The sequence below is a fragment of the Colias eurytheme genome, chromosome 17 (assembly GCF_061535395.1).
Source record: "Colias eurytheme isolate Ceu_HAF_F1 chromosome 17, ilColEury1 Martin Lab GWU primary, whole genome shotgun sequence".
Lineage (NCBI taxonomy): Eukaryota > Metazoa > Arthropoda > Insecta > Lepidoptera > Pieridae > Colias > Colias eurytheme.
Genome location: NC_142996.1, coordinates 4,799,388 through 4,826,335, shown reverse-complemented (window position 1 = coordinate 4,826,335; position 26,948 = coordinate 4,799,388). Strand labels below are relative to the sequence as shown.

General features: G+C 32.8%; 2 protein-coding genes across 4 annotated transcripts; one reads left to right on the top strand and one right to left on the bottom strand.

The window, feature by feature from the left end:
- Window positions 1-726: 726 nt before the first annotated feature.
- LOC149901188 (protein quick-to-court-like) lies at window positions 727-11,209 on the bottom strand. Of its 3 annotated transcripts, none has more exons than XM_090111418.1 (6): window positions 11,089-11,209; window positions 4,596-4,866; window positions 3,316-4,356; window positions 3,134-3,229; window positions 2,787-2,879; window positions 727-2,061 (listed from the first exon to the last, which is right to left on the bottom strand). In XM_090111418.1, exons 2-6 carry the CDS (start codon window positions 4,833-4,835, stop codon window positions 1,858-1,860), a joined length of 1,674 nt encoding a protein of 557 aa, XP_089967544.1. In that variant the 5' UTR covers window positions 4,836-4,866; window positions 11,089-11,209; the 3' UTR covers window positions 727-1,857. The 3 variants fall into 3 exon arrangements, with proteins under 3 accessions (XP_089967544.1, XP_089967542.1, XP_089967545.1); XM_090111416.1 differs by lacking the exon at window positions 11,089-11,209 and adding an exon at window positions 10,467-10,938; XM_090111419.1 differs by lacking the exons at window positions 2,787-2,879; window positions 11,089-11,209 and adding an exon at window positions 10,467-10,941.
- An 11,353-nt stretch (window positions 11,210-22,562) lies between these two features.
- LOC149901187 (clavesin-2-like) lies at window positions 22,563-24,641 on the top strand. The gene has a single exon (XM_090111422.1). The coding sequence runs from the start codon at window positions 22,661-22,663 to the stop codon at window positions 23,648-23,650; it is 990 nt and encodes a 329-aa protein (XP_089967548.1). The 5' UTR covers window positions 22,563-22,660; the 3' UTR covers window positions 23,651-24,641.
- The last annotated feature ends 2,307 nt before the right edge of the window (window positions 24,642-26,948 follow it).

Genomic DNA, 26,948 nt, shown 5'->3' with positions numbered 1-26,948 from the left:
AAACTAAACTAAAAGCTCTAAAATAACAAAATTACATAATGAAGAGGTAAGTTAAATTATTACGGGGTAGGTACAATTTCGTGAATTTGTCTAAGTAAATAAACAGGTTAGCGTTTGCCACAATCAGTTAAGAAAATATTATTACAAAATAAACATTTAAGAGCGTTCATGCCCATAGAATCTGACTATAGCTGGAAATGCTGATTTCAGAAGTACGAAAAATATGACTTATTAAGTTTAGGCCGTTTTTGAATTCTTGGTCGAAGCATTTACGCAGACGCCAGATATTATTATTAGATTTATTTACTAGCTTAGTTTACTAGTACTTGGCTGAAAAAAATACAGTATAGTTAATTTTCATTCAAAAACAATCTACTCAAACACGCATATTTTTTGTAGTTTTTTCGAAATAGTTCCGCGTGATTTTTGTTTTAAAATGCGTGGTATTTTTTATTTGGTTTGTGTCTACATTAGTTAAGTGTAGTATTATTATTTAAGAATATAGCAATAATAGTAGGTAACAAAAGTGTTTTTTTTTACAACGAATTGTTCAAAATTGCTCTAAATACAGCTTCCAAATGAACTCGCGCCACAGTAGTACAATATACATTATTGTACTGTGTTCGCGCTCAGTAACGGCCGGTACTACCTTATATTACTGCTCTGTAGCATGTCTGTGGCCGGTAGGTACCATAATATATTTGAGGGTATAAATAAAACAACAGATAAGACGAAAAAGAAATTTATTATTCACCGTTTATTCATTCAAACCCAATAAAAGCAGCAGTCACAAAAATGTCATAAAGTACCTACTATGTACAAACAGTGAATAAATACTATAATTATGTACCTACAGTATAAGTTATAAGGTACAATATATTTCTAAATCTAAAAATATTCGCAATTAAATATGAGATGCAAAATCATTTATTTAAGTTGCTTAGTTTTAAGTTTTACAACAACCTAATAAAAATCTCATCAATTTGACACGCATAGAACAACAGTTCATAATAAAGTTTATGTGATGTGAATAAGATTATAATACTTAGACCAATGTTGTCACTAAGAATTTCAAATTGAAGAGAAACAATCTTAATAATCCATAATTAAAATTTGTAATAAAAAAGAACAACATAAAATAATATTTTATTATGCAATGCTTTATTATGCAGACTAATCACAGGCGCAGCTTTCCAAGTGGCAAGAACAAAACTAGATACCGATTCAGTAACACAAGAAGATAAATTATATAACGGTGCGGACGGCGTACTATAATTTAAATAAAATAATATCTACCTATGTAATAAATTATATCCTCGCTTAGAATTTATCTTCCCATTTACTCAGGTTAAAATAAAATTCGATGTTTTAACATAATTTTAAACAAAAACACGCATGCATAAACAACAGTAACACAATAATAAAAATAAAAATTAAAAAACAGAGTAAAAGAAGAGATCTAAAAATGATAACATCAATATTGTCATGTAGCTTCCATGATTTCAGCTTCTCTTTACACTTAAAACTAAGTCAAAATTGCACAACATAAATTATAGGAATGTTTTTCTTTGGCGCTTAACTAATAATCACAAACAAAATATAAATTCGATAATCGATTCACAAGCACTGAGTGAAGAAAACAGATGTAGAACTAGATAGAAGTTATACAATACTCTGTGTATAATACTATTTCTTAGAACACAAATATAATCTTAAAACGTTTAAGTGCTTTTAGTACACTATGTGTACGGAACTGTCTATTAAGTAATTATGCTAATATTTGCAACATGCAAAATTATGCTAAGTAGCAAATAAAATTAATTTATCTACGTTGAATATCACACTTGATTGCAGTCTCTATGTCGTTCTGGCCTTGCGTATGTTCGTTTTCTCAGCCTCCGTGAATCCTAGAATATTTTCAATAGCATTTAGATGTCCTTGGTGGTTCTCTGGGTCAGTAAGGAAGTAATAAATCGCCGATTTCAGGAACTGTAGCGTAACTTCAGGGTCGACGTTGCTCTTGCTGCCTTTCTGAGACTCGACAATTCGGCGGTACATGGCCTATGAAAAAGGGGATAGGTATAAGTTTTCTTATGTTAACAGTAAATACAAACTACATATAAAACTACAAAAGGTCACAAAAATTATCTAAAGTGTTAATGCACCACTTATGGATTTACTTAATGATGAGGACTGAAAATAAAACAAACACGAACAAAAATAAAAACATCACACTACACATAATGGATACTACTTGAAGGTTATCTACTTTTACTTATTGTTCATTAAAATTATTAAATTACTAAATTAGGGGCATTTCAGTCATCATACTTGAGTAATTAAACTTTAATAACAACTCTACATTAATTTGCTAAAACTAAAATTATACCTTCCAATTTCACCAGTACCCAATAACCAAAAGAGGCTGTTTCAAATAAAAAACATGCAGAAGCTAAATTAAAAATTAATTTATACAATCTAAGGTATTTAAAGGATAAAGCATAATGAGTTAGTGCTACCTGTATCTACAGTTTGATTTATTGTTATTATTCACAATTAAGGCATAATAATAACAAAAAAATTCCCCAATAAAAGTAATTAATATTAATCATAAATACATTTAAAATAACAGTTGTAATTAGACACAAATATTTCTGCACTGTCTCCCAATTATGTCTGCGAAACAAGTTAAAAAAAAGAGGGCAGATGAACTAATGTGCTGAAGCGAGATAAAACATAAGTAGACAAAGAATCTTGTTCCATTGTACTCTCTCTATGAATCCAACCTTTCGAGCTCCTAGGACCCATAAAGAAACAGCCTCCTTTGCACTTAGAAGTACTTGTGACTTTGCTGTTCTGTCCGATGTGAATGCTGTGTCCTGTAATTCACTACATTTTAAAGCGGGTCCTGTTATTTGCATCTACTGGCTGTATTATATTGATGAGGAGTTACTACTGACTCATTCAACTCTGAATGAAAACTTAGGGGTGATAAATGATACATGACCTCATAGGTTAATGTTGGAACATTCTGTAAATGCGTTTGTTAGAAGTTTGAATTATATTGTAAGAAAATGAAACTGGAATTGATAGGATTAGCAATATATGAGAAGTTAGTAAGGACATAACATACTCGGACGTTCTCAAGCTCCGTCTGTGTTATTTGTAGCTGCTCTAGCAATTCCTCTACTGATACCCGGCTCATCTGAGATCCCTCCTGTTCACCTTCCTGAAAATTTTATTACAAATTAAACTATGGGAAACAAACATCAATAATTAAAAGAATATAAAATTATACTAGAAATATGAATATACCTTCTCTAACTCAAATTTAGCAGCCTCCAATCCTTTGTTATACATTTGAAGGTACATAGCACGCTGCCTATTTTCTTCATCCTGCAGCTGTCGACTGGCTTCCTCCAACTGTTTCTCTAAAACGTGTATTCTCTCTTTAGCTTGCTCATAATTAGGTAACAATTCACAGTATCTCGTATTCACATCTGATAGTTTCTGAAGTAATGCTTCAACTTTGTCATTATGGGCCTTCTTCATTTCTTGTGTCTCCCCCACATGTGCTCGCATGACGTCTTCTACTTTTTTCTCATAGAATGATATTAAATTTCTTCTTTCTTCATCGCTGTCAACTGCTTCAGTCATGCAAGAAGCATCATGTGTCAGCATGTGAACGGATTCTTTAGAATGCAATGATGAGTTGGTGAGATCATCAAAGTGACCAGAATCAGTAAAGGATCCTTGCATTTCATTTCGGCTTCGGGTAGGGGTCCGATCTTTGAACAAAGGACTGTCTGTCACATCATATGATCTACATTGATCTTTGAATTTAATACTTTGTTCTTCAATAGACGCCTCATCATTGTTCTCCCTTATAGTGACAATCTCGCTCGAGTTGGACTTTTCATCAGGTGAAAATATTGATGCTTTGTACAGACGTAGCTCCACAACCTCTTTTGTGAGTTGGAATATTTCACTATCTTTTTTCTCCAAATCTTTTTTTGCCTGGGTAAGTAGACTCTTCAGACGACGAATCTGTTTTTGTGCGCGTTGTGTTGGTGTAAGATATTCCTCTCCTGCGAGGCCGGCGTGTGAGGAACAGTGCAACACGTAACGCATAGACCTTCCACTGAATGTTGTACCATTGAATGGTGCATAGCCTGCATCTACTGAGGCCGCTGTGGCTGCGCTACCATAGCTGTGGAGAGACTCGTCGTCGGGCAGATCTTCCGGGGAGCCCGGTGGGGTATGGGCAGAATCTGTCATACTCATTTTCCTGTCCATACATTCCTGTATTTTTAAACAAGATTTTTTAGGTCTACCTTGCGTGTTGGCATTAAATGACTGAAATAAAAAAAAATAAGATATTGAAGATGATAGATTACAATCTATTTAATTCAAAAGAAATTTAAAAACATAACTAGGAATTTTAAATAAAGAATTATTTTTACTGTTAACTATTCAGGCTGAAAAGTGTGTCAACATGTCAATAAACCCATCGCGTTTGCTTGTTTTCAGCGGGTTGACACGTTTACGCAAAGTGGCAGTCGATACCATATTGTTTCAGTAATTGCAAAACTTACTTGACTTCGAGGACGATGGCTTGGTTCTGGTAAACGAGAGCCATCGTTCCGTTGTTTTTGATTTATGTTTTCCGTGATTACTGGAATGTATTTCCTTGCAAGTAAAGGTGAGCGCTGCACCATTTTTTCACCGCGCAGCCGCAGTGATGAAGCTCGTCGGAAATTCCCTATGATATTTCCCGCGCTGTAAACCTCGTCCTGGAATTCTGCAATCCTCCTACTATTATTTCTGTTCATCATTTTCTTTATTAGTTCTCATTGACGAAGTGTTCTGAAAAACAAGTGCTAATTAAATTGAAGTCACGTTTTACAAACGCAAAGCAAAACAAACGAATCAATCACAGATAAAATATGAATATGGAAATGAAAATTTATATTCTTTATAGATAATTAAAAAATATATACATATTACTTATTTAAAATCAAGAAACTAATAATTATTATATTTTAAATAACAACATCAGGAATAATAATATATTTAACCCATCGTTAATTGTTATGCGGCTAAAAATAAATGACATGAATTCAGTAGGTACCTCATAATTTAAATACAGCATGGTTAAGTAGCATGGAGATATGTATACTAAGACATACGGCATACCTGTCTAATTATTTAATTCTTATTTACCTAATTATCGTAGGTACATAATCTACAATTACCAACTCTAAGTTTGTAAACATCGGCAAATTTCTTTAGCGCTGGCACAAACCTGCGTGGAACTCAAAATAATAAAAAACCACAGTAAAAAACTATGTATGACGAACGTGACATGGGTAAAGCCGGCTACTCACGTACCTACCGCAGGGGCAATAGTAGAACAATCTCGGTTGCATGGCGGTCGGAGCAATTTCAGCTGTTCTCTAAATTGCCCCTGCTTGCCTATACACATTACAATTAAGTAGCCAATTAAAACCGGCTACTCACGTACCTGCAGCAGGGGCAATTTTACAATTGGACCCTTAGTTGTGATGTGTATAGGCAAGCAGGGAAATTTAGAGAACAACTGAAATTGCTTCGACCGCCGACTAACCGAGAGTGTTCCAATATCAAAGTAGGTACCCTTTTTTTAATTTTTGCTCATAAGTCTAAAACCTGCACAAATAGGATTACGGTTAGTTGTAAAAAAATATTCTACATAAAATTTCCTTTAGAAATTTTAGTTCTAGGGGAACATGGGGTAGAAAATTCCTTTTCTTTCCTTCTTCGTGCGGATGCAGCCACTGATTAGTTTGATCGAAACTCAGTTTCTATCATATTATCCAGCTTTCCGGGTTTTCAAATACTTAGATACCAATTCTCATTATAATCGGTTCATAAGGTTCATACAAGGAGTTTTTTTTAGCACGTACATTTCGAGCAGATTCTGCTTGATCAGAAATGCTTGTGAGTTGCGATAAAATTTCTGAAATAGCTAATATCTCAACAATGCCACTACTGTAAATATTTTAAATTTGGAAGCCCGCGCCGCGGCCGCGCCGGCCGGCGAGTTGGGTTTCATGTTTGTAAAAATCTAATTATACATTTTGTAGGTAATAAAGCTTTAAAATTTAACTAAATTATCGTAATCTCTAAAGCTCCAAATGTTTTATTCAGTCGTAACATAGGCTAGATAAATTAACAGTCGGGTTTTTTTAATTTTCATAATACCTAACTATATACTTAATAAATATTATAACTGTTAGTCTACAAACTGCATATAAATATACCTATATACATGGACGTATAAAAAAAGACGGACGGTATATCGCCTAAACATTGAGTGAAGCCTAGTAATGGCGGCGAAACATCCATGTGTGTGTGCCATGTTGCCATGGCAACAGCTGTGTTGATGACAATGGCGGCTGTATTTTTTTCTATAAATTTTGCCGTAATAATTTTTCCATTAAAACATAAAAGAAATAACTTGCTTCCCTGTGGAATGTAATCCCTTGTGTTTTGTTATTTAAAATTGTACTGTTGCGACACCATTTAACCACGCAAGACGGCATTTTAAATATTTTTTGTGAAACAGTGACGCAGTTAATCAGTCGGTAGTTCACGACGTAATGGCGGCCGACTAGCTTACTATGGTGAGAGTGTGTGCGTGTTTATTGTCTTTACACGATCGCTAGCTTACTATGGTGGCTTCACGGTTCGTAATACGGCGTCCGTCTTTTTTTATACGTCCATGCCTATATAGTATATATTTGTATTTAGTTTTTAATGAAATAAAAAAAAATAAAAAAAAATAATTTAAGACTTGCTTGTATTTTGAAATGCATTTGGGGTTTGGTTGCATTGCGGGTCGATTACATTAAAATTTTTATAAGACTATGCGCGACCCTGATGCGCCGTAGGGAACGGGTTAACCTATTTAATCAGAGTAGAAAACAATATTAAATGAAATACTTTATTCACTTTCATAATATGTAGGTATTTATGAATCTATTCAAATCATTTATTTGTAACTTTTCGTTTTTTTTTGTTTAATTATAATTAAATTAATCGACCGTCTTTCCCCAATAACATAGGCTATATTTTAATTATCCCTAATCTGGTTAATAACTGGTTGGTATGTCAAAGGAAATTCCAGTTGGATGCTTCACTGTGGTAAAAACATCAGCTAGATTCTAGCCTATAACACTCATATCATGAGCTCTATCAAAATAATAAAAAAGGACAAGACGTAGTTAACTTGAATGTTCTGTTTGGTAAATAATGGTTAAAATTTTCATTTTATTCTACCAAACCGTGACGTTGCTATTTATTATAATTTCTTGGTCGTTATTGCGTCTTGCACAGACAATCGTAGTTTAACGTACCGAAAATTTCAAGGTCTTACCTTCAGCAGTTATTATTTGTTTCGACATTGTAAACTAGCACAACCAATTATTTTGTTAGGTTAATATTTAATTAATAATAACTTCTACAAAGGAAAGAAGTTAAAATAATTAAAAATGTGGGTCACACACTAAGATCGTGAATATGATAACTATACTGCGAGTTATGACTTACGACTGACTAGGTTTTCCGCCTACAATTTTTCAACAGTACCTAAATAAATTTTATCACACGCTAACATAATTGGCTAAAGTGAATCGTTTTTCATTATAAACATAACTAATTCCTAATGTAACATATACACAAAACGCAGTGTAACCAATGCGTATTGTTGGCTGTTTCAACAAAATGTTTCAACACTTTATTTCGTTACACAATAGCTCTAAGAACTGTTTCTCACAGAAATTGCAAGAATTTCTGTATACAATGCCTTAGTATGATTTATAACATTTGTTTTTGAAATTTGCTTAAAGTTTGTAATGGTTTGTTCGTAAATATAAATCCCATTGTTTGTAAAAATATAAATTTAATTTATGCGAGGCTTACTTAATTTTGTTCTTAAATATAAGTAAATACATAATATCCACATCAACTTGTTAATTATTCATCCATGACGAATTAGGAGAGTTCCCGCTTCAATTCCCATATTTTCTATATTTGTGAGTTTTTCTTCCTTATAACCTTTCCTTTTTTCCTTTAAATTTCTACCTTAGATAGAAACTACGTTATAAAAATATAAACGAGTAAGTAGATGCTTCCCAGTAGAAATTTCTTCGGGACGAAAGCTATAAGCTATATATTGTATACGTAGTATATTATTATTAGTCTGTGCTATAAGTATTCAGTTCAACAAGTTTTTCATAAGCAACTCAATTTTACCGAGAAAGAAAATCTCTCCGTCAGCGTGGCCTAGTAGGTACGCCTAGTCACTTTAAATTGCCATCAAACAGAGAAATCTACTTTTCTCCTACGTAGGTAACTAAGTACTAGGTTTTTAAAATGCTAATGATGGTGGCTATGAACTTTTAGGCCGTAAATATAAATTCATTAGTTAGTAAATACTACCCAATTACATAATATTATGTTGTCAATAAAATACACATCATAATTTTCAATAATGATACCCTAGTTAGGTTCATTATTTTAGGTTAAAAAAAATACACATTAAGTTACTTTTTATTGGCACTCATCATGATACTCTATACAGGGCTCTATACTACGAGTAGAGACAGGAGTTTCTATGGATGATTTGTTCAAAAATGATGAACAAAACTGGTTCTATAAAAACTATAGAGAAAGGAAATCGATATTTTGTAGATTGGAATTTCCTGCAGTGACCTTTTAACCATGTCAAAGCATAGGTACGATTCTTTTTGAATTTTTATTAAAAAAAAAAAACAATACTAATAAGTAATAACCAAAGCATACAAATATTTTGTGCTAGTTGCTACATTATTTGTTGATATTGTACAAAATGCCTTTGTTACATTGAAAGGAAAGTCGATGTAACAAAAGTTACATAAATATAGACTGCCTTCGTGTTATATTTTAGCATATCTGTTAATCATTCTGCATACTAACTAATTAATGAGTACATTCTGTGTATTAATTATTGATTACTTTCACTGAAAACTTACATATTTATCAAGACATACAATTAAACGATATTTATTTATATTGGAATAATAGGTACATAGTTATATTTATGTTTAAACATTAAACGATGAAACCTCTTGGACCATTAAAAGTTGTAGGTATACTAAGTAAGTACTAAGTAGATATGTACTTAAAGCATGTTAATTGAGCGAAACTCTAATTAAGCAATCTGTGAGTTCTTTATCTAATAATTACAATTGCGTAAAGTTATTATATATTATTATATTGTTAAACGCATTGCCGTAAACAGCAGAACTGTCTCTTGTTCCCATTAATTACGATGAATTTCTGTTTTATCTTTGGTATGCATCATATTAATTGTAGCAATATTTGTAGTACGTGCTCTAGTTTCATTTAAAAATAAGTCCTAATTAAATAAAAATCTAAATAAAGAAAAACTTTTTTCCTATTTCATTTTGGTCTCTACTTTTTAGGTTTCCAAATAAATGTTGATGAACCTGTGTTTTTTTCGTAAGTTTTAGATATCTCTACATAGATACTCTATTTCCCTTGGTCGTACACCACGGTGTAACGTTCTTTTTTGATGTGTTCGTTATGGTCAGGAGAAGGGTCTTATGAAAGTGCTTAAATTAAAAAGAAATTGAGAAAAACCCGCGAGGGCAGGATAGTTTTTAAAATTTTACATTTAATTCAAAAACAGCATCTCAGGAACAGGTTTAATCGAATTCTGATGTGTCAGATGTGTGTGCATATGCGCATAATATATTTTTTGTTTGTACGTATATATTTATTTTATTATCTACTTTTTGTAATCTGCATACAAATATCATTTTTACAATAGGTAGGTACATATATTAATATATCAACATAAATTTCCATTATGAATATTATGTATATTATAAGTACATAACATTTATTTAAAAATATTTTAATAAATTACCACCACCATGTATGTGTTTTTTGTTTAAATATAAACCTCCTTATAAGTACATAACTAATACATATATGTATATAACATTAAGTACAAAAATCTTAAAAAATAATTACTTATCTCTTTCTAAGCAAATAAGAAAAAGACTTTACATAAAGACACAATCCTTAACGAAGGTGAGATTAAAGTACTTATATATATTGTGGTAAATGAAGTAAGCAATTGAAGCTAATAATATTATAACGAGATTTTTGTATCATTCTAGAAGCCACAACCACAACATTCAATTATAATTGTGATACTTATTGTAAGATAAAAAATAAATCAAGGACGAATATATCAGTTTCGATATTTTTATTCAGCAGTGTTACATGTTGTATGTGTAAAATATTATTGCCCTGGTAACGAATAACAATTTTATTAACATGATAATTTCCTAAAAATTTATAGTCCTTTTACCCATATGGTTTGTATACAAACAACTTCACTTTATAAAACTCACCTTTAGTATTAAAACCTTGGCAAAATCACCTCTTCACTGAATAATGTTCGCGCCGTGCGCGTATTTTACAAGCACTAAAAAGTACCGTCGGAGCAGTCGAATATCAGTAACACACATCATCACTTTCGTTATAATCGTATATCGGTAACCTAAGTCGTTCGCACTATATTAATCGTTAGGAAAACTTGTAAAACAGCAACTCGAACATCGCAAATTACATAGAGTAAACCATTCACGGTAACTTTTACGCTAAGAATGTTGCGGCAAGTTGTCGGGGCTGGCGTGCTTGGTCAATCGTTTACCTACGTTGTCGTTTCAACGCCACGCTGCGGACACGACAGTACAACACGAGAGCGTTGCAGAAAAAGTGAATAACGTTATCAAATAACAATATTCACTCTTACATAGTAGGTATATCATGTTACAGTTACATAAATTATTGACTTCAACTGTTATGTCAGCAATCGTTTTGCGCTACCCAGCCCCACTGCAGTCGTGGCTCCGAATATACTGAACGCCATCTCTCGGAGTTCATTTGAGAATTGAAGCGTTTTTTGTTAAATACAATATAATGATTGAGCTAGAATTGAACTCGTTTTTATGCATAATAAAGAATACTTACTCAGGTATGTTGAAAGGTGAATACGCTCTAAGAATGGTCTCTAGCAATGAGGTAATAACTGCCTTAGTTTCCAAAATTAATGAATAGCGTTAGAAGGCTTGTATTGTTTGGCAACAATCCAAACCAATAGAAATTGCCGGTAATGCGGATGGAAATTGTAGTGGCGTTTTTCCGTCGCTTTGCAATTATTACGACATACTCTGATAACGATGAAAACATGTTTCACAAGTACGAATGTGTTGCTAATTCAAATATCGTAATAATGTATTATTAATGGACCAAAACATACGCTACGAATGCATGTTTTTTTTACTAAGATAAAGGCATGTTTCTTTATGTTAAATTTATATATGTACAGTTTTAAGAGATTACACAATTTCACTCTGTATATCTGATGACTGCTCTCTTATAGCGGGTTCCATCTTATAATTTTTTTTAAACTGACAATCATTACTTTGATTATTCAACGAAAATAAAGAAATTAGAAAACCATTAGTTTTTATTTGTTTACCGATATATTTTTTTCAACCTTTTAACATTTGCGATAAAAAGGTTGAAAATAATACAAAAGGCTCTATATAGTGGACAAATTGCTCAATTAATGTTTACCAACTGATACCTAAATATTACCCACTAAGGCATATAGGGTTGATGTACCACTAGTTGACCATTTAAGCGGTTTTATCTTTAGCTATATAATAAAAACCGGCCAAGTGCGAGTCGGGCTCGCGCACAAAGGGTTCCGTAGCAGCAAATATAATAAATTACAGTTAAATCAACCTATCTCAAAAACTATAAGAGATACTTTGATCAAACCAAAAATCGTTGAAAGAGTTAATTAGCATGCATCACCTCTATTTTTTTTAGAATTTTATACCCCGTAGTTATAAAAATAGAGGGGGGGGGACATACTTTTTACGACTTTGAGAGCTGATATCTCAAAAACCGTTCACTTTAAGAAAAATGTTTTTTAGAAAACTTTATATCATTTTAAAAGACCTTTCCATTGATACCCCACACGGGTATGTACATCGAAAAAAAAAATTTCATCCCTCAGTTACATGTATGGGGGGCCCCACCCCCAATTCTTTTTTTTACTATTTAGTGTCATATTTTTGTAGCGGTTCATACAACACATATTCCCATCAAATTTCATCACTGTAGTACTTATAGTTTCCGAGTAAATCGGCTGTGACAGACGGACAGACGGACAGACGGACAGACGGACATGACGAAACTATAAGGGTTCCGTTTTTGCCATTTTGGCTACGGAACCCTAAAAACGGGTTATTTGTTTTACGTTCAATGTTATTTTTGGGACACAGATAATTGAATAGTCACTGCAACTATTGTTCTTAGTATCAATTTGATAACCTTTATAGGTTTTATGAAAACTACTCTGAAAGTTACTTCTGCTAAAAACACCATTACCTGACCACTGATCACCAATATCTGACCATCATTGCTCTAAAAGTTGACCATTTTCAAAATGGACAAAATGTCCTTCTTCGAACATTAGTTTTGTTTAATAAATAAAAAAAGGCTGTATTTAAATTGAAGTTTTTTTTATTAAATGTTATATTCTATCAATAAAAGGATCTCTACGCCAACTTCAGTCTCCAATGTAGGTAGATTGCATGACAGGCGCAACTTTTCTAGTTTCGTGGTCCATACATCTCATAAAGTCTATTGCAGAAATGTTAAATGGATAAATTCCACACTGCCATGCGTTAAAGATCTTCAGGTCTGTAGATAGGTTGATGAAATCAAACCACTTGGTCAAGGAAATCAAGGGGACAACTCAAGGTTAATAATATTCTCGGTCCCGAAACCTGACCAACTAAGTTCGGTACAAAATCTTACGGTGGTCAGCTTTTGGAAATATGCAACATAAAGCTATGACTTAACTACGGCTTATATGGTTTGTTAAATTAGGTATAAGCACAAAACAAAGCAAGTCTTTCTTAGCAAAATATAAAGAACCAAGAGCTGACCATACTGGTCAACAATAGGCGAAAAGTTGTTTTCGTTGCTCCAAAAGATAACCAGGCCGCTAAAAATCATGAAAAACTGTTCATGCCAAAAATGAAGCCGAAAGTCTATAACAGAATGGTTTAACATTATGCCTATAACAAGAGATATAAAAAGTAATCGATTGCATTCAAGATTAATTAAGATTTTCCAATCAACTCCCGATAAAAATCTCTTAGTAAAAAATGTGATTACTTACGGGGCGCCACCTTCGTGTTGAAAAAATGTCAATATTTCTGACCAATGGCAGCAAGATTTGTTTTTTTTTATAGATGATGTTGCTATACAGAAAAAAACAACAAACTATCATCTGGGGCTGCCGTATTTTCTTAATTGGCGCGTATATTTGAATTTCGGTCATGTATTGGCGCTTGGTCAGCTAGTGGTACACTGACCCTACTCCTTATTTTCGGTTCTATTGATTTTATTATTTATAACCTCAGAGCATCAATAAACGATATGTAATTTCATAAACACTTATTAATAACATTAAATAATTACTTAATGAGATGATTTAAACATATTATTACATAAATTATGACCAATTAACACACTTCTAATGTAATTGTTACGTTCAAAGATTTCAACACAATTAATGTGTTACACAACAGCAGTCAAATAAATTGACAAATATTGTAGATTTCGAATCGATAATTTCTTAATTTACTTTCCGCATGCCTAGCCATTGAAAATATATACGCATGAATAGATCGCATTGAAGAAACAATCCGCCAAGAAAGTGTGATCGAGATTGGCAGCTAGGTGACACAGAGTAAATATAATTTTTATTCTGTGATAAATGGCAACAATAATCTTAGGATAGAGTATGATCGCTATAAATTTACCTACATGAAAAATTATGTGCTCTAGAAAAATTAATGTGCGTGATACAGTAGTATACGCAGAAATGTCTTTTGATTTATTCTGAGTGAATAAATTTGTCAAAAGAAACTATTGCATTGAACCTTCTTTTGTCTTATATTTGAAATCAATTTCTATACTAGGTACAAGTAGTTACATTTTACTGCTTGAACTGCTTGCTACTTTTATTACCCTCTCTTATTAAAAATTGGAAGGTCCAGTCTCTACTTAAGCTCCCTTTCTATTTATCATTACATATAATATTATTATTTGCGTGTAGTTTACAATAGTAGGCAACTAACTTTGGAAACCTTTTTTATGGAAACAGCGTGTATTAAAATACATCAAAACTGTAGCAAAAAGAGTCAAATATTCTCTCTATTCGAATTATAACGGAATATTCCCTTCAATTGTTAAAATTGAAAGTTATGTACAACAAGAGTCTTTAAGACTATGTAAAGGCCACAAAATTCCTATTTGTTTTTGTTTTACTATTTGCAACTAGATGGCGGTGGTCGGTGAGCCAAAAACAAAGGAGTTTTGGATTTACATACATATATATGTTTTATTTCTACTTTTGTTTGTGAAACATCAAAATATTATGCTTATGTACTTTTTACGATTATATATTTATTTATAAGTGTTAAATGTGTTAAAGTTGCTCAAAACTTGATAAAGGTACCTATAATCTATACATATAATAAATCTGTAGAAGGGTCAATTCTGTACATTGAAAATATTGAAAATATAAATAGCAGGGGATGTTACTGGATCGATACCAAACCCAAATATGTGATTAAAAATTTTTTTGTCTGTCTGTCTGTCTGTCTGTCTGTCTGTATGTGAAGACATCACGTGAAAATTAACGGTTCGATTTCGATGTAACTTGGTATAATTATACCTTATTATCCTGGGCGTAAAATAGGATACTTTTTATCCAGGAAAAATACGTAGAAAAAAAATAAATCTTAATTTTTCAGTTTTATCCATAGACGTTGTTTTGTAGAACCGCGAACACACGTTGCGTTACCCGCAGTGGATTCAGCGCCGTAACCTGTAGCGCCGAAAGTCGGATTTTAACAACCAAAATAATAAACCATCCACGCGAAGACCTACATCCGCGCGGACGGAGTCGCGGGCGGAAGCTAGTTATTATATAAAAATATAGAGACAAAACGTAGAGTACGTACGTAAGTAACTATATTTTTATATTTTCGAAAGGTATAGGCTAAGGCCGTATTTTTAAAACTAGCGCGAATAAGTTAATATTATTCTATAATAACTATGTATAGTATCTACTATCTACATATTATTATATTTATAGTGTATAGCTACATAATACATAGTAGTGAGTCGTACACTAAAAATAAATAAACAACTAGGTAATTATTAAGAATATGATTATGTTGTTGGTAATTAAATTGTAATAGGGTCAATATCCACAATCTCAAACAGGTAGTAAATGACAATATCGTATTATAGTCATCAACTGCGACAACGTATAATGGAACACGTTATTAATTTCCTCGCTGTCCATTTGAAAGCGTTTATACAGAAACTGTAGAGGGTTTTAATCTTTAAAACGAGGTTCAGAACCGGCCTGACAGCCTTGCGATAGTGGAGGCCGCTTTTTGTGCGACAATTTAAACGGCCAATACCACATTATTGGGACTGCATTATAAAAAGTATTTTGCGTTCACAAAAACGTCGAGACGTGCCCTTTTCTGGACATGAGTCACAATATAACATATAAAATTGCTTTCCGTTTTGGCAACTCACTCATTGTTCGGTATAAGGATGAAAGAAGACCCGATAAAAGGCTTAAAAAAAACTACATAATCACTAGCCGCACCAACGCAACGGTCACTCAAGTGTTGTAGAAACACTATTTTGCATTTATATTCGACATATTAATTTATCAAGTGAACAATCAATGCATAATCGATGAAATTTAATCAATTATCGACTCTATGGATGGAATTGACGTATGAAATATAAGAACCCTGCCTTTATACGCTTGAACGCGCGCTCTCTCCTGATTTCTCTGACGGCATGAAGTATGAACATTTGCATGCTGGTGCATACGAAACCAATTATAATTAAGTGGATCAGATAAGATAATAAATTCTTACAAAGTACTCGCTCCTGTAGTATGAAATTAGATTATCTTGAAATGCAGAAGCATACCAGTATACGTTGCAATGGTGATTTTAAAACATCACTGGTTATTATAGAGTGGTATCTAGATCAGTGAGTATGTAAAACGGGTTTGAAATCGCTCATTACTTGCATAGGTGACTAATAGATGAAGATGCTATTTGCTACGTGTTTCAACACGATGGCGATACGTGTTCTCTTTTAGAAATATAGTCTTCAAAATTAACAATTGGTATGCGCCTTAAAAACATTTACAAAATAATTATAATATATAAAGCTTTATGTATATAAAAGTACGGAATGGAAATTATGTAAGATTGTACTTCAGATAAAAAAAGCAATACGAAAACCTGCTCAAGTTGCCGGAATTGTGTACCGGCAACTTGAGCAGGTACGTATGCTCTTCTGAAAAGAATTACAAAGGTTAATTTACTTATTAATTACTTAGTTACTCTGTTTTTAAATTTTAACATTTAGTTTTACATTATGAAGAAATTTATGATTCGCTGTCATAGATATTATATTGGAAACGTGACGTGAACGTAAAAACGAAAAAAAAAATATAAAAAAGTATAAAATGAGTAAACCCATAATACCATATGCAAATTTATTCATAATCTTCAAATAATATGTGATTCAAAATAATACTTGACTCTACCTGATAATCTTTTAAAATTTTAATTTCTTCAAAATACATAATTTAGCCAAACTTATTACGCAACTTCACCTTTGTTAAAGTTACAAAAGGATGCATTATGCACAACTATAATATTCTCGGTTGCGAATTGCATCACCGCAATATTTGAAAAGTAAAAAAATACAAAGAAACAGTCGCGTATTTGAAAGCGACCGCGACTGTTTCTCGTAAGCATTGTGCGTTTGTTCTGTTTTCATTTACATAAGTTGGCTGTTGGACATGCAGATGAATCGGCGGGATGAGTCACTGTCTCACATCTCGACTGCCTACTTATGTGACACTGACCTTACTTTGTTTATATCGCTAATTATTTTATAACTCATATTTATAGTGAAAACTGTGAAATAAACCAAAAAGTACTTGACAGTGATAACGTGATATCTAGTAGATATTATCATATAGAATTGAAAGCGATTGCACACTTAATATATCCAAAATATAATGTAAAAACCTAAATGCGTACCTTGACAGTATCGAATATTAGATACTATAATAATTATTTTTCAACAAAAAACGAAACCGTCTTCAATGGATTTAATTTTTTACAAGCAGAAGGCTCTTTCAAATAAAATAAATAATGTTATGTAATTTTCACAATTTTTAACGTAATTTCAACAAGTATTTAATTAAAAGATACGTTGAAATATGTAAACAAATTAAAAGTTTTAGGCTAAACTGTGTATGATTTCCCGAGTACAACAGATTTTATTTTCAATTTAGGTACAATTTTTTTGATGAATTGTAAGTACCTACCTATATTATTCATTAAATTAAAAAACTTATAACTATTACATAAATGTTTCGTCTTATGTTTTGATTAAATGATCTTAAACTAACTACATTAGGTACCTATTTAAATTTTATCGTCTATTGTAATTTAAAAATGATATCTAAAAATATTTGAGTAATATTATAATATGTATTAACTTAATTTGATACTTCTTTGTAACAGTTTATTATTACTACTTACTAACTATTATTATAGCTACGATGTTCGTGTTTAATTCACTAATTAATTTAGTTCTTCATTAATAAACGTGGCACGTGCACGTGATCTTTATCATTTCCGTGGAAAATTAAAAGGAAATGAAACATATCCACATACAGATGTTTTATTGTTATTTTAAAGAAACAATTTCGAGAACAGAAAATGTGTTTTTATGCCGAAATATCAGGATAGTTTCATATAGACCATCCCTTACCTAATCCTAATAAAAACCATAAATATAAATAGAGTACCTAGGATTAGTTTTGTACTTACATGTGTAAGTTTATTAAAAGTAGGCCAATGCAATACACACCTTTAGAATCTTATTTATTTATTTAGCCTAATAAAATAAATCGAATAAAGTTTATCAACAAAGTATAAAACACATAAATATTAATACTATATCTCGAATATTTAATAGGTAATAGAATTTTATTGGTTTTATAATAGATATTTAACGTAGTTTGAAATATACAGAAATGGCTATGATAAAAGTCAAAAAGTGCATGGATTATTCATAGATAGGATATCTCATGTGTGGTATCAAGTACCAGGTCTTATCACAATATATCAGAGATATTGATTGATGATGCATGACGTTATCAGTTTTTACTCGAGGTGACAATGTTGGAAAATAGTAATACGTTACCTTTTTCAACTGGTTAGCTGGTTCTCTCGATTTAAAATTTTCTCTAAAAATTGTCCGAAGAAAACCCTAATTTTATTTCCTAAATCTATTACTTATATCTTCTTTATTATCTACTTTTTCTAATAGTCAGTGGAAAATTGTTTTCTACAATACATTATTAATATTACGTTATCTGCATTGAATAGCCAGAACACACGGATGGTAGAGTTATTAATTATTATTATGTAAAAATTTTAAATAGTAAATCTTTTATTTTCAACAGTGTACACAATATCTAAGGATACTTAACTATCCTTAGATGATCTAACTTTGAAGCTATATTACATAATGTACATAAATAAAAAATATTTCCTAAAACTCCTTAATTTATTCTAGGTAAATTAAACTCGTTCTCCGAGAGTCCTGAGGCATAATTTACAATAATTGTTTTTTACATTGTCTCGTCCTCTTTTGATTATTTACAATTGGGCTATCGCAAAAGTTTACTTATTAGAAAGCCAATCTCTTCCATGAAATGTATTGAATGGTTAGTCATATTTTCTATTCAACAACTTAGAAAAAACTGCTACGTATGTAGCTACACGAAGAGGCAATCTTCGGATCTCAAGACGTGCAGTGAGTCTATTTTTAATCGACCAATGCGGACCTAGTCACTGTTTGACTGCAGGGCAACGACCATGCAATGTAGTGCCTGTTAATTTTAAAAAGTCATTGGCCCTAATAGTGATACAATTACGAGCGCATCAAGGAAAATCCGAACTACATATATGTTTATTTTCTCATTTCTTCCTCAAAAATCAAAATGATAATTTGACAAGTCATATGAAAGGTGAAATTAAAATAACAGTAGAATCAGATTGAAATCAATTGAATGGATTCAAATCATATTTCTTGCGTGTCATTGCTGTTATTTTTTGTTAAATACTTTTTTTATTCAAATGTAAAAGTTCCACCAATTTGCGACAGTCCCGTTTACCGTTTTATTGGCCAGCACTTTAAACTAAATTTCGAATGAACATTATATTTGTAACTGAACTGAAGGAAAGTATGGACGATAATAACTGTCCGTGAAAACAAAGACATCCTTTGCAAAGAGAAAGCTAACCCAAAGGAATATGATTTAGTTCCATAGAGAGTAGAGACGTTGCGCCGTTGAAATCTTTCTTGAGGCGTGACGTGTTTAATAATATAATAAATAACGAAAATATAAACTGCATGCTCTACATTTATTCTTCATCACATACATTATTTTTTAAACAGAAAGCAAGAGTCTAAACTACTTAGTTTATTATGTAAAAGATGTTTACTGATATGCGCTGTTGCCATTGTACATAATATGATTGATATGATAATATAGAATTAGCATGTATGTTTATCGTGTGATGCATATTATAATATACTCTATGTTAAAAAGTACATGAATCTATTTGAATGTATTTGTATAAATATTTAAATAATTAATAAAAGAGCCAAAAGGCACTTTCAATGCTGCACGTGTAATTAGTATTGACTAATGAGTAACCAGTTACGGTTACGATAAAGTGAACAAAGCGCGGACGTTATACATTTTTCGGGCATCCGTACGTAACATATAAGGCTTCGAAGTACGAAGTGCATCTCGCTCCAACATATACTCGTCCCTTACGCACGCGCAGCCGACGTCATCGGGAACCAGCCAGCCAATTGACCGGTATACCGTCAACCTTCAGTTTTTCTTTATTTATAACTCGCTTCGACTGCGTAAGTTACGCCACGTTTGTAGTGAGCCAGTTACTTGATCAGTTAATAGATAAGATATCATTGGTGTGATTAGTAATGTATGGGAGTATATGACACCATATACATATGTATTAAAAAATAAGGGTTATAAAGTATAATATTAATCAAATAGTATGATAAAATTATTTATCATCCATACTAATATTATAAACTAGCGACCCGCCCCGGCTTCGCACGGGTGTTATGGCGGCCGGCCGGTACCGCCGCAAACGCTACGTCCCGCAATTTTTAAAACTGTAATATCTTCAAAAATATTCACTTAAATCAATAATCATACGGTGTAAAGGGCCATATAAGTCTATATTAAATGAACAATGTATTCAAGGTATTTAATTGGTTAAGGATTAATGCTGTATTGGTTAAAATCGCTTCGAAAATTAACCATTATTTGTCGTAAAAAGTAAATGACAAAAAAAAGTTATTGTGGGTTATCCATAAGAGATAGACATATACCATCGCGGACTTTTCTATAGACCTTTTCAATGTGTACAATACTTTGTACATTATTTTGATAAAACTCGTAGGGTTCAGCCTGCGTTTGCAATGTAAGCGGAAAAAATGTAATTATTTACGACATCACATTAAAAACATCAAAAATAACAGTACTTCTCCACTATTTAATGGATGTTATTATACATATAAACCTTCCTCTTGAATCACTCTATCTATTAAAAAAAACCGCATCAAAATCCGTTGCGTAGTTTCAAAGATTTAAGCATACAAAGGGACATAGAGAAGCGTATTTCCAAACTATACATAGCCAGAACGCAACCATAGGAAACTGCTCGTGTATACTTTGTAATGCTGTTTTTAAGTTTGTTATTACAATATATACACGAATTTTGCGTACTGATCGTGTATAATTTGTAACGCGGTTGCTAGCTTCTTCGTTCCAAACTATACACGATCAGTACGCAAAATATAACTAAATATACCTACCTACTACACCACTTACGCGTGAGCGAAATAATAAATATATAGGCAATCAAAGACTTGTACAGCTATATCTATCTACTTTTATTATTCTTGATTGATTCAGTAAAATATGGAATAAAAATATTATTAGGTAAGCTTAGAAAAATAAATAGGTAACAGATATAAGGGTTACCTATGGGTTAGGTTAGGTTCGTGTTTTTTTAACTACACAAATATAGGAGCCCCGCGAAGCGGGGCTCCGTCGCCTCGCAACCGTCCTCTTCTGGACTTATTAGATTCTTACATTTTAGCACTATTGTCAATTGTAAGTCGTGCAGTATAGTCGGGAACGAAGACACAAGCATCCTCGATACAAAAAATATACGATCAGTACGCAACATTACATACACAATACACATGCATTTTAATAATAGATTTCAAAACAGCAATACAATAATATAAACGCGAGCAATGGAAAGACGCCGCGCTTACTCCGAAACATACACGATTAGTCCGCATGCGTTCTGGCGCTGTATATTTTGGAGCGCTATTCTTACTTACTTCACTACAAAGTATACGCGAGTATTTGCGTACTGCTGTTGTATAGATTGGAAGAACTTTGTAAAAAAGTTATTTCCAAACTATACGTGATTAGTTTCACACCGTTGCGTACTGGCCTTGTATAGTTTGGAAAGACGCCATAGGGAAATAGGGACAGAAAAAACGACTCTGTTTTATACTATGTAGTGATGCGAAAGTAACTCTGTCTGTCTGTCTCTTACTCAATCACGCCTAAACTACTGAACCAATTTGCATGAAATTTGGTATGGAGGTATTTTGATACCCGAGAAAGGACATAGGCTACCTTTTATTGCGAAATATGTACCACGGGCGAAGCCGGGGCGGACCTCTAGTAATCTATAATTATCTTATCTTAATGGAGTGCTAATGCGGTCCACACATACCATGTTCCAAATACTAACGTAATTAAAACTATTTAAAAATGTTGCAACTCGCTGCGTATTTTGTTTTTCACAATCAGAATTTTACTTTGTGTTTATTTTATAAAGATACAGTTTAATCGGTTTTCATAATGTTGGCCCCAATTTTTTTATCACAATTTATATCTTAACTGAATAAACAAAACAATGATCACATACTATGAATTTTTCATAATTTTTCATAAGAATTCATTATATTAGAATTAACTCTTCATCTTCTTCTTAAAATCACAATTTTCTTACATAATGCATGTTGCTGAGTCATAGGATGATGCCTTCTCATGTCTCAAAAGAGGATGAAACGTGAAGCGGACTAACTGGCTCCAGTAACTGGTTCGAATGCGTAAACGTAGCATAGTGCGGTTTAATGAACGCCTAGCAATGGCGGCGGCGTGCCGAACGAGCACGGCGCACAGTCGGCCTCGAGCTACAGGCGGCGCGCGCGCAACGTACCGCAACATCGGTGAAAGGACGCATGACTCACAACACCAGACATGAACGAGTACGCCGAATACGATTGGAGGCTGCACCAGATGCAAAATGAACGACTTTGTGATATATCCAGGAAACGCCTCACCGACGGCGACAGACAGCGTGCCCTAGATGGCCTCAAAGAGGCAGTCGATTCGAGTCTTAACCTAGCCCTTCGAGATAAAAGTCGATGCCAAGATGACGACTTTTTGCGGCGATTCCTATACGCGAGGAAACACGATGTTCAACAGAGTTTCGAGTTACTAGTGCGTTATCACCAATATCGTCGAGAACACCCCGAACTGTGGGCGCAGGCAGATGGAGGCGTGCTGCGGGCGCTGGCCGACGGTTTGCCGGGTGTTCTTGCCCAACGTGACCGAAGGGGACGCTGTGTTCTACTTATGTTCGCTTCAAACTGGACTCCCCACGCTTGCCCATTACTTTCCGTCTTTAGAGCTTTGTTATTAACATTGGAACGGACGCTCGTCGAAATACAAAACCAAGCCAACGGCTATGTTATTATTGTTGACTGGACCGAGTTCACGTTCAAACAATCATGTAGTTTGCAAGCTAAAACGTTGAAGATGATGATCGATTGTCTTCAAGATTGTATGCCAGTGAGATTTAAAAGTATACATTTTATTGGACAACCTTGGTATGTGGAGACCGCGCTGGCTGTTGTTAAACCGTACCTGAAGGCGAAAACGAGAGAGAGGATAGTTCTTCACGGAAATAATTTGTCCACACTGCACGATTCTTTGCCCCTAGATATACTCCCGGCTGAACTAGGAGGGGAAGGACCATCTTATAATTCGGAACTATGGTTGCAACAGTTTTGTCGGTTTGAAAATATAGAAACGCCAGCTGCGCAAGTGTCAACGACAGCTCCGAAAGACAGCGACGTTCCAGCGGCAAAAGTGGATAAGGCATATAAACAAAAAGACAATGGAAACTTTTCATTTCATGGGAGTGAAAAAAGTGCAAAGTCAGAGTTACTACGCGATAAAGATTGACTATTATTAATACAACCCACCTCGTTACTTGGTTCCAGTGGACAATTGTGCATCTCACTGGGGCGTATCGCCCCATACTGGTGCTATGCGTGTGCCTATTGTGATATGAAGTGTTTTATTTCGTTAATGAGCCTAGCTATTAAGAGGACGTAATCACAATCCGACGTTAAGTTTAGTGTGCTTATATTATTTTAAATGGTTTGAGAACGTGTGATATAAAATGATATCGCTTTGGAACATGATCAAATTAAAATTTGGCTTCGCTTCACGGTTATTTATGATATGAGTCAAGCGAATGAAATGCTTCTTTGTAGGTGGTTAGATAGAGTCATCCCCTGAGCGAGACGGCGCAATGGAGTGCATGTAACGGTTTAGAGTTCTCGTTATAAGCCATTTGTTCGGCTGACGATGTTTCGTGCATCGATATGACTTGCATATATGCACTCGTGTTTATAACAATATTTAACTCTACAAATTAATTCATTGTATCTATTTATTTATCCACTAATCGTAGATGTAGGTGAAAAATCTCATTATGTTATCAATGTATGTAATAGGGTTAAAATAATAATTAAGTAGTTAGGTAGGATTCGCTTTTACAATTCTGTGAGGCTTTGCGCATTTATTAATGTTAAGATTTGGCATCTTTAAATGTGAGGATAAAACAATATTTGTTTAAAGCAGTATTACGTTTCTATCTCCTTATTATTTAAATCAAATTTAAATGGAGTACCGTTGTTTGCTCTCATTTCATAACAAAATGCAGAATTGTATGCTCTCTCACATTAAGTCGTTATTTTAAACCGTCCATTATACACAAATATATCATAGCAGACGTTTTTATGAATAAAACTGTAAAACGGACTTATCTTTTATTTGCTCTTGTTTGATATTTTATTTGTTTGACCAAAATACTCATTGTGATGTGTAAATAAATATTGAAAAAAATGTTAAATGTTATAACTTCAATAAACTTTCTATATTTGGATAATTGTATTTTATTTTTTGGTATCTATCTACTCAAGAGAAGTGAAGAGAAACCTCGATAATTATCTTTGACATAATATTAATCAAGTATCATCAGTCATGATGAGGTAAATACTAAATAGGAACAAATATGAGCAATTTAGGAATATACCTATATTTTAGCTATGGCATTTTCACTGGAAAATATTTAAATATAAAATATGATAAGAGTTATTAAAATGTGCGTATTACCCGTGGTCCCCTCGCTATGTCCCCCTGTGGGTCTACGGGTAATATTTTTTCCCCGTGGACCCACTGCTATAGAATGATATGATGGAATAAAAGTACTTTTTACCCGTGGTCCCCCGCTACCATGCTTTGACCATTATAGAAACAGGATTATTATATTATCTACACTTCCCGGTTTATGTCCTGCGTAATTATTTCGATTTACAGTTAGTTTCGAATAGTTTCAGTTGCGGATATCAGATTTACCTTAAATCTATATTAATATTGTGAAGTTGAAAATTTATGATCCAAACTGCAGCAGTTTTATGATCAACATAATGCAAATTATCCTAATCATCTAGAAACACCGCGTTCCGCACAAAAGAGCGTTGTTTTTTATAAAACGCTTATGTAAAATACATGAATTTAATAACTTAAATGAATGCTTCAATGCTTTTTATGAGTTATTCAAACTGTTTTATGATCTTTGTTTTCCTATTATTAAGATAAAGAGAAGTACAGGAAAATCTAATCTTAACTGGATAACAAAAGGATTGAAGAAATGTTGTATACGAAAGCGACAACTTTATCTTAAAAATATATATACAAAAAAAATGTATACTCATAGTTGGAATCATTATGTGAAATATAAAAATATACTAAAAAGGTGCATTCTTAAATCAAAACAAATTCAAAGTGAAAAATTTATTAAATTGGCAAAAAATAAAAACAAAGCATTATGGCAAATGATATCTAATAATATTAATGACGAAACCAATATTACAGAAATTGAAGAGATTGTAGTTAATAATAAAATATACGACTCAATGAATGAAATTTGCGAACAGTTTAATAATTTTTTTATTGACATCACAAATCAAACAAAATTTAATTTGGATGTAAATGCCATAAAAAAGACTTTGACTACAGAAAGTTGCAATACTATTTTCTTAACACCTACAAACAGTAACGAAATTTGTAAAATAATAAAATCACTTAATAACACTAATTCAGTAGGAACAGATGGAATAAGTACAAAAATATTAAAATCATGCAGTGACCATATTTGCGAACCGTTGTCTTTTCTTGTAAATTTATCGATGGAACAGGGAACTTTTCCACACGCGCTGAAAACATCAGTGATAAAACCATTATTTAAAAAAGACGATCCGAAAGATATTAAGAATTACAGACCTATAGCGTTAATACCAGTGATATCTAAAATATTTGAAAAAGTAATCTTAGAAAGAATTAGAAATTATATTGATAGAAACAAGATCTTATGTAAAGAACAGTTTGGATTTAGGAAAAATAGTTCCACTTCATTAGCATGCTTTGATATGGTGAAAGAAATAATTCAAGCCTTCATCGAAAAAAAACCCGTAAGCGCTATATTTCTAGATATGAGCAAGGCATTTGATTTTGTAGACCATGAATTACTCTTGCTTAAGTTAGATAAATATGGTATAAGAGGAATTGCCAAAGAATGGATTGCTAGTTATTTAAAGGATAGAGATCAGTTTGTGGAAATACAAAAAATAGTAAATCAATCAAGAAACGTATATAGATCAGTAAAAAAAACTAATAGATCAGGTGTACCACAAGGAAGTGTGCTCGGCCCGTTTTTATTTCTCTTGTATATTAATGACCTACCGAAATCAGTGAAACACAAATCAGTTTTATTCGCAGACGACACTACCCTAATTGTTAAATGTACTGAAAAGGAAACGTACGAGAGAGATATAAATGAAGCAGTTAAAAATATTGTAAAATGGTTAGAAGACAACAATCTTAAAATTAACTTATTAAAAACAAAAATAATTCAATTTTATACAAAAAATTGCTCCAAAATAAACCTAAATATAAAGTGTGATAACCAAGTAATAGAACAAGTAGATCATCATAAATTCTTGGGTGTTTTGTTGGATGAAAGTCTAAAATGGAACAAACATATTGATTACGTTTGTGACAGAATTAATCGTTTCGTTTACGTATTACGGCGTTTAAGAGATACTGTTTCTATGAATGCAGCAATAAATGCTTATCATGCCTACGTTTCCTCTGTACTTTCGTATGGAATCATTCTTTGGGGACAATCTTGTGA